This window comes from Trichechus manatus, unplaced genomic scaffold, assembly GCF_000243295.1.
Source record: "Trichechus manatus latirostris isolate Lorelei unplaced genomic scaffold, TriManLat1.0 scaffold00076, whole genome shotgun sequence".
Taxonomy (NCBI): domain Eukaryota; kingdom Metazoa; phylum Chordata; class Mammalia; order Sirenia; family Trichechidae; genus Trichechus; species Trichechus manatus.
Genome location: NW_004444012.1, coordinates 10,936,742 through 10,945,787, shown reverse-complemented (window position 1 = coordinate 10,945,787; position 9,046 = coordinate 10,936,742). Strand labels below are relative to the sequence as shown.

Genomic DNA, 9,046 nt, shown 5'->3' with positions numbered 1-9,046 from the left:
CAATCTTATAGACTGAGTCCTGCCTCACTAACACAACTGCCACCCATCCTCCCTCATTAACATCATAGAGGCAGGATTTACAACATATAGGAAAATCACACAATACCAGGAATCATGGCCCAGCCAAACTGATACATGTGTTTTTAAGGGGACATAATTCAATCCATGACAGTCACATATATACCTTTTGAACAACTTCTACTTCTCTATCCTATTACAAATTTATTTCCCGAAAAACCTTCATAAACCATTAAATTGAAGTTAAAAAAAAAATTAAAACTCTTTCCATCCTGAAGGTTTTCTTGGGGCCTGGGGTTATTCTCTCTCCTTTATAAATATGAAAATCATGTCACTAAGAGAGAGGTTACCTATTCAACAATGTACATAAGCTCTTGGCCCTTGACACCGTCCCACAGAAAGGCTTCACACACTTTATTATAAACTGAAATTGCTATTATAAACTGAGATTTTTTTTTTTTCACAGAAAGGAAATTCTTCACTAGCTTTTGCTAATCTAAAGCAATATTTGTGAGAAAAATGGCTTGAAGTTTTTGTAATGTGTTCTGTTTAAATGGGTTTTAAATATCTTAACAACAGTTCGCAATTCCATTGTTAAAATAACATTGTACTAGAAAATTTTTTTCCCTTTTAGTAAAACTGCTACTTAATGTAGTAACAGATAACATCTTCACTGACAAGGTTCAGTATTTGAGTATTCACTTGAGGGTCAGTAATTGAGTGAGAATTATTTTTATAATGTTTCATTATATAAACAATATGTTCAAAGTAGGAAAAAAAAGAAAGAAAATGCAGATAAACGAAAACAGTCCCAACATTGAGAGATATCCATTGTTAACGTTTTGGTGCACACCTTCCTGTTTCAGCCTTTTGTTCTATTACTAGATGACGTCTAACGTCCCCTGCAGTTCTTAAATTCTGAGGTAGATACAATAATTAAGAACACTTGAATATAAAGAGGATAATAAACTAAACCTAGTTGTTTTTCTTTTTTTACCTTGTTATAATATTCATAAATACAGTATTTCTCTACTTTTATGCTTAGATAACTTAGTACTGTTCAATTTTAATTAAAATTTTCAATTTAATTTCCCAAGTGAGGAAACTTGTTATAACCCCACCCCACCCCGTCACGTACCCCAGTCTATCTCAGAGTTATCAGGAAAGCCCAGGCTCTACTGTCCTCTTGGCAGTGGCTTACCCAAAACGCAAACAAGGTATCTAGGAAGGAAAAGAAAGCCTCATTTGTGCCAGCTTTTCAAACCCAACCCCGCAGTGTCAGGAAATTCTGTCCACTCTTCATAAAAGTCAAGTAAATTCTGGGGTATTTTCTCAATTCCACTCAACTTTGGGCCTCTGTTGTTGCTGTGTACCATTGAGTCTATTCTGACTCATAGCCATCCTATAAATGTTTATAGAAATTTCCATTCCCATTGTAAGCCTGGCTAGTGGTTAACTGGCATAAGTTGGGCCCTAGACCAAGAAGGGACCAGGTACTCTCCCTGGTCTTTTCTTGAGCAGCTTTCTCCAGAGAAAACAGGAAGATAAACAGTCAATATTTGAATCTGACAGACAAAACTAGATTCTCTATTTGTCCTCTCCATTTTATACTGTGAACTGCAGAGCAATTTACTTCCCATGTATACCATCGAAATTCGTGTTTAAACAGTTCCCAATAAACAAGGAGAGAGAAACTACAACAGAAATTTTGAAATGCGGGTAAACACGAACAAAGCCAACACCATCCTCAGTGGAGAGAGAGAAAAGTCATTATTCTGAAAGTAACCGTCTTCAGAGATATAGGTCCCAGGACTGGATTTCTCTTAACCTCGGTCAGCAAGTATTTATTAAGCTCCTGGCTGGGGACTCAGCACTACACAGGGCACCATGAGAGAGCTGAAATAAGTTTAAAACACTGTCTAGAGCCACAAGGAGCTTCCTATATAGTCAGAGAGACAGATCATGGGGTCAGTAAACAGTTCCATGCCAGTACATAGTAGAACATGAATGACGAGTAGACGTAAATTCTGTATTTGGAGAAAGGAAAATGATGGGACCTGGAGTAGTTAGGAAGTCTCCATAGCAGAGCTGGCACTCGATTTGTGTCGTAAACTCTGAGAGGTCTCTGCCTTCAAGCCCCACATAATGTCCCCAGATAAAGGTCTTCTCTCTTAAGTGAGGGTGACCCCAGGGCTGTATCAGCACAAAATCTAAAATGTATTCTGTCAGTTCAATCCTTTGGGAAGTCAGAGTTCTTGGTGAAATAAGAGAACAAGTAGTTATACACGAAACTCTTGCTCTCAATCAGTGTGATATTCTACCACTCACAAAGTATTGTTCACAGGGTTATTAGGAAAGCTGAGTCAGATCTGGTAGACATTAAGCTATTACCCTACCATTTAAAATTGTTCTTCCACGTTTCCTCACTTCCTGTTGTCTTACTTCACACTGGAAGGAACTTTATCAAGTCTCCCTTTAAGCATTTCTGAATAGCAGTTTCACTAATATTTTATAATGGCCTTTGGCCAAAAGTAACAAAATCTGATCCTACTACCATTTTTTAATCATTTTTAAATTCTAAGTGCTTTACATTTATTTACTCTATTAGTCCTCCCAACAACTCTGAGGCAGGTATCATAATTACACCATTTTACAGGTAAGATAACTTTGGCAGAGAGAGATAAAGGGACTTGCCCTGGATCAAAGCCAGTAAATTGTGGAGCTGGAAAACAAATCACACTTTTAACTACCACGCTTGACCACCTCTCACCTAGGAAGGGGATGGGGTGCCAAAGAGGAAAGTCTAGGATGTCTCTGGTATCAAACCCTAAAATACATCTCTGCTGAATCCAACTCTTTCATATTACCCTTATCAGAAGATAAAAACAGAAATCCCTCTGTCCCTAGGCCAGCCCTTTTGTTTAGGGCTTCCCTTTATGAAAAGTTAAAAAAAAAAAAGGAAAAAGAAAACAGCAGCAGGAGCTAACATAGGGAGATAATACACATACTCACACAGACACATGCATGCACATGCACACAGAAACATAAATTCATACTCCCAGCTTGAAGGAACCAGGAAAACTGAGCTTTGAGGTCACCAAAGAAACATTTCTTTGTTTACACAGGATTCTGTTATTTCCAACAGTGCTGTTTCTGCTAAAGAATGTCCCCAACTGTCCAAGAGGCATGTGAGAGCTGGTAGGTTCCATATGCAGCTGTCCTACTCTCTGGACATAAGCAAGGAATTCATTGAACAGACATATCGTTCTCTCCTCCTTACAAAAAGATGGACTCATTAGACTCAATCCTGTGAGAAAAAAATGAAAGCTGTGTTTACTGGAATAGGTTCAGAAGACTAAGTTCCTACCATTCCCACAGACCCTTCTGAAAAGACAGCCACAACTTATTGCTTAATCATAATTTGCCGTTTTTTGTGTCATTTAACCTTGCTTTCCAGGCCCCAAATGACTAGACCCCAAGCAAAGGTAAGCACATTTAGCATGGGCATAGGAGAAACCGTCAGCCATGAGGTTACCCAAATAAGAATGCTAGTAAGGGTATGCCAAAGTAGAAAGGTTAATGATCTAATCGACTCTCTTGGGGTGCTCTGAATAGGAGATGGAGAACTACCATTGGCCTCTTATAGTTACTGTTGAACTCTGAGCAGTAATGAATAATGTTCCAGTTCCATGTGGCCTGGCTGGGTGACTGTCAAGTTTCCAGTTTATTTTCCCAAATAGCCTTACGTTCATGTCCCATCAACTAAGATAACATTATCACTTCTCTTCCTTAAAGCCTGAAAAAGCCTTATCACAATGGCAAGTTTAAAGCCAATGGCAACAAGCACAGAGCAGAAACACTCAACAGCAGCTGCACGAGAAATGAACTTGTTAGCAGTTTGCCTAGCAGCTGGCCTTGACAAGGACAGTGAGGATGGCAATATGGAAGATGATTTGATCATCAGAGTGGAGGGAATCTCTGCCCAGTCACAGGCAGATTCCAACATGGGTAAGAGGTTTCACTGTCTAAAGAATAGTACATAGGACATGAGTCCAAGACGGCAGAGAAGTCAGACGCTTCCTGTAGTCCCTCTTACAACTAAGACCTGAAAAAACAAGTGAATCGATTATATATGACAATCCAGGAGACCTGAACGTCCAAGGCAAAGTTGAGGAAGACTGAGTGGCAGGGGGAGAGAGAGAGCATTCGAATGCAGTGAGGAGTTGCCAGACCTGACCCAGTGGGAGCCGGTGTCCTTCAGGCCAGATCAGCTCACGTGCACAGTGAGGCAAGCAGTGGTGCTCGGGAGGCATTTTCCACATCGGGAGAGACCCAGTGGCAGGAAGTCTACATGGGTATCCAGAAGCAGTGAAAAGCAGCGCTCAATTGGTAAAAGATAAGTACTTGCGCCTGGCCTACCACCCAGATCAAAAAACACCCACTTTGGGTAAAACCCCTCTCCCATTTACATCCCCCTTCCCTGCTCTGCACCAGGTCCCGGGCAAGCTTCAGTGACTGCCAACTCCCCTGGGCTGGAAGTAGGACCCGTCACACACCCTGAGCCATTCTCCCAGCCTTAGAGAGGGAACAAATTAACAAACAGGAAAAAATAATCTGCCAGCTCCCCTAAGCCAAGAACGGAGGGTAGGCACAGCTCCTTTGCCTGGGCACAGGTATAAGGGGTCCACGGACTTCTGAATGCCTTTCAGCCCTGCACACACCTGTGTGGGTCCATTTCAACACTGCAGGCCCTCATTACCACAGTACAACAGGGTATATACCTGAAGTCTTACTTCAACTGTTTCAGCTATATGGTGAAATAGTAGGTTCACGACATTTGACACTGCTCTGCCCATTAAGTGGGTTCCTCACCTACTCACATCAGGGGTCTAAGGACTGGTGGTTCCACCCACACCACCTAGCCACCCATGACAGAGGTCAAAGAATAAGGGGTGCACCCCAGTCCTTACAGCCAACAGCACTGGGTGCTCATAGTCTGGCTGCAAAACCCATGCACCTAAGTGCTCTAGGGAACAGGGAAACACCTTCCTCCCAGACACTCAGACACAGCCATCAGCCCCCTGCCTTGCTTAGTGTGTGTGTGACCCCCTACTTACAGCCAGACACCTGTGCCTACACCAATCACCATCCTGTCTAGGACAGTAGGTGAGAGCTTGCGCCACAAACTTGGTGACCAACTACCTGGACACCTGAGCTGAATTCATACCAGAAAAGTAAACAGACTCCTGGGCTCATATACCTAGTAACAGCTCTAACCACCTGGTGACAGGACGTTAGAGCTTCAAAGGCATCAATAATCAAACTAGCTTACACGAGCAGCCTATTGCAGCATATCAAAACAAAACAAAACAAGAAGCTAGGACACAGTAAGCAAACATAAAATAAACAAATATAATAAATTATTGATGTCTCGGAGACAACAGTCAATATCAAATCACATAAAGAGGCAGACCAAGATGGCTTCAGCAAGCTCCCGAAACAATCAAGAAATTTTCCAGAGGAAGAGAACTTCTTGGGATTACCGGAGGTAGAATACAAAAGATTAATATACAGAACTCTTCAGGAGATCAGGCAAAAGGCAACAATCCAAGGAACACACAAAGCAATAGAGGATCTTAAGAAGGTTATTCAAGAGCATAATGACAAATTTAATAGGCTGCAAGAAGCCATGGAGAAACAGCAATCAGAAATCTAGAAGATTAACAATAAAATTTCAGAATTAGACAACTCAATAGAAAGTCAGAGGAGCAGAACTGGGGCAATGGAAGTCAGAATTAGTGAGACTGAAGATAAAGCACTTGACAACAACTTATTTGAGGAAAAATCAGATAAAAGAATTTTAAAAAATGAAGAAACTCTAAGAATTGTGTTGGATTCTATCAAGAGGAATAACTTACGAATGATTGGAGTACCAGAACGGGGGCGGATAATAGAAAATATAGAGAGAAGTGTTGAAGATTTGTTGGCAGAAAACTTCCCTGATATCATGAAAGATGAGAAGATATCTATCCAAGATGCTCATCAAACCCTACATAAGGTAGATCCCAAAAGACAGTCACCAACATACTATAATCAAACTTGCCAAAACCAAAGATAAAGAGAGAACTTTAAGCGTGGCTAGGGATAAATGAAACATCATTTACAAAGGAGAGTCAAGAAGACTAAGCTTGGACTACTCAGCAGAAATCATGCAGGCAAGAAGGCAATGGGATGACATATATAAAGCCTTGAAGGAAAAAAAATTGCCAGCCAAGAATTATATATCCAACAAAACTCTCTCTCAAATATGATGGTGAAATTAGGGCATTTCCAGATAAATAGAAGTTTAGGGAATTTGAGAAAACCAAACCAAAATTATAAGAAGTACTAAAGGGAATCCTCTCAGTAGAAAATCAATAACAACCCAAGACTAGAACACAGGACAGAGCAACCAGATATCAACCCAGACAGGGAAGTCACAAAAATAAATCAAAGCTAAAACACTGAAAATAGGGAAACAGAGATATCAATATGTAAAAGACGACACATTAAAACAAAAAAGAGGGACTAAGAAATGTAGACATAGATTTTTCATATGGAGAGGAAGTCAAGGCAATATAAAGAAATAAAAGACTGGTATAAACTTAGAAGAATAGGGGTAAATAATAAGGAAACCACAAAGAAAATTAACAATCCTACACACCACAATAAAAAACAAGAAAAACAGAAAGACTCAGCAAATAAAAAATCAATAACAATGAAATAGATGAAAATACGTAAAGAAAAATGACTCAGCACAAAAAATTAAGTAGAACAAAGAAACTATCAACAACACACAAAAAAAGACATCAAAATGACAACACTAAACTCATACCTATCAAAAATTGTGCTGAACGTAAATGGACTGAAGGCACAAATAAAGACACAGAGAGTGGCAGAATCGATAAAAAAAAATACGATCCATCTATATGTTGCCTACAAGAGACACACCTTAGACTTAAAGACACAAACAAACTAAAACTCAAAGGATGGAAAAAAATATATCAAGCAAACAACACTCAAAAAAGAGCAGCAGTGGCAATGTTAATCTGACAAAATAGACTTTAAAATCCACTACAAAGGATAAGGAAGGACACTATAGAATGATTAAACGGTCAATAAACCAGGAGGACATAACCATAATAAATATTTACACATCCAATGATAGGGCTCCAAAATATATAAAACAAACTCTAACAGCATTGAAAAGAGAGACAGACAGCTCCACAATAATAGTAGGAGACTTCAACACACCACTTCCGGTGAAGGACAGAACATCCAGAAAGAAGCTCAATAAAGACACAGAAGATCTAAATGCCACAATCAAACAATTTGATCTCATGGATACATACCGAACATTCCACCCAACAGCAGGCAAGTATACTTTCTTTTCCAACACAGATGGAACATTCTCCACAACAGACCACACGTTAGGCCATAAAGCAAACCTTAACAGAACACAAAGCATCGAAATATTACAAAGCACCTTTTCTAATCATAAAGCCATAAAAGTAGAAATCAATAACAGAAAAAGCAAGGGAAAAAAACCAAACACATGGAAACTGAACAACACCTTGCTCAAAAACTACTGGGTTACAGAAGAAATTAAGGATGGAATAAAGAAACTCACAGAATCAAATAAGAATGAAAACACATCCTGCCAGAACCTTTGGGACAAAGCAAAAGCAGTGCTCACAGGTCAGTTTACAGCAATAAATGCACACATCCAAAAAGACGAAAGGGCCAAAATCAATTAGCCCTACAACTCAAACAAGTAGAGAGAGAGCAGCAAAAGAAACCCTCAGGCGCCAGAAGAAAAGAAATAATAAGAATTAGAGCAGAATTAAATGAAATAGAGAATAGAAAAAAACAATTGAAAGAATTAACAAAACCAAAAGCTGGTTCTTTGAAAAGATCAACAAAATCGATACACCACTGGCAAAACTGACAAAGGAAAAACAGCAGAGGAAGCAAATAACCCGAGTAAGAAATGAGATGGGTGATACCAGAAGACTCAACTGAAATTAAAAGAATCATAGCAGAATACTATGAAAAACTGTACACTAACAAATTTGAAAACCTAGAGGAAATGGACAAATTTCTAGAAGCTCACTACCTACCTAAACAAACACAGAGGTAGAACAACTAAAGAAACCCATAACAAAAGAAGAGATTGAAAAGGTAATTAAAAAACTCCTAACCAAAAAAAGCCCTGGCCCAGATGGTTTCACTGGAGAATTCTACCAAACTTTCAGAGAAGAGTTAACACCACTACTACTAAAGGTATTTCAGAGCATAGAAAAGGATGGAGTACTCCCAAACTCATTTTATGAAGCCAGTATAACCCTGATACCAAAACCAGTTAAACACACCACAAAAAAAGAAAATTACAGACCAAGAGCCCTCATGAACACTGACATAAAAATCCTCAACAAAGTTCTAGTCAATAGATTTCAACACCATATCAAAAAAATAATTCACCATGATTAAGTGGGATTTATACCAGGTATACAGGGATGGTTCAACATTAGAAAAACAATCAATGCAACCCGTCACATAAGTAAAAGACAAGAACCACATGACCTTATCAATTGATACAGAAAAAGCATTTGAAAAATACAACTCCCATTCATGATAAAAACTCTCAGCAAAACAGGAATAGTATGCAAATTCCTCAACATAATAAAGGGCATTTATGCAAAGCCAACAGCCAACATCATCCTAAATGGAGAGACACTGAAAGCATTCCCCTTGAGAACGGGAACCAGACAAGGATGCCCTTTATCACCACTCTAGCTAGAGCAATTAGGCTAGAAAAAGAAATAAAGGGCTTCGGGAGCAAGGGAGAATGAAGAGAACAGGATACAAGGAAAAGATTAGTCCGAAGGACTAAGTGTTCACAGCTACCAAGGCCTCCACCGGACTGAGTCCAGTACAGCTAGATGGTGCCCGGCTACCACCACTGACTGCTCTGACCAGGATCACAACA

At 39.5% G+C, this 9,046-nt stretch overlaps 1 protein-coding gene across 1 annotated transcript in view; it reads right to left on the bottom strand.

The window, feature by feature from the left end:
• Positions 1–3,770, bottom strand: part of STARD9 (StAR related lipid transfer domain containing 9) — a 76,136-nt gene extending 72,366 nt beyond the window's left edge. The window contains exon 1 of the mRNA XM_012556732.2: positions 3,765–3,770. Within this exon, the coding sequence (XP_012412186.1) occupies positions 3,765–3,770 (6 nt within the window). The remainder of the gene's footprint in view (positions 1–3,764) is intronic.
• Positions 3,771–9,046: the final 5,276 nt, after the last annotated feature.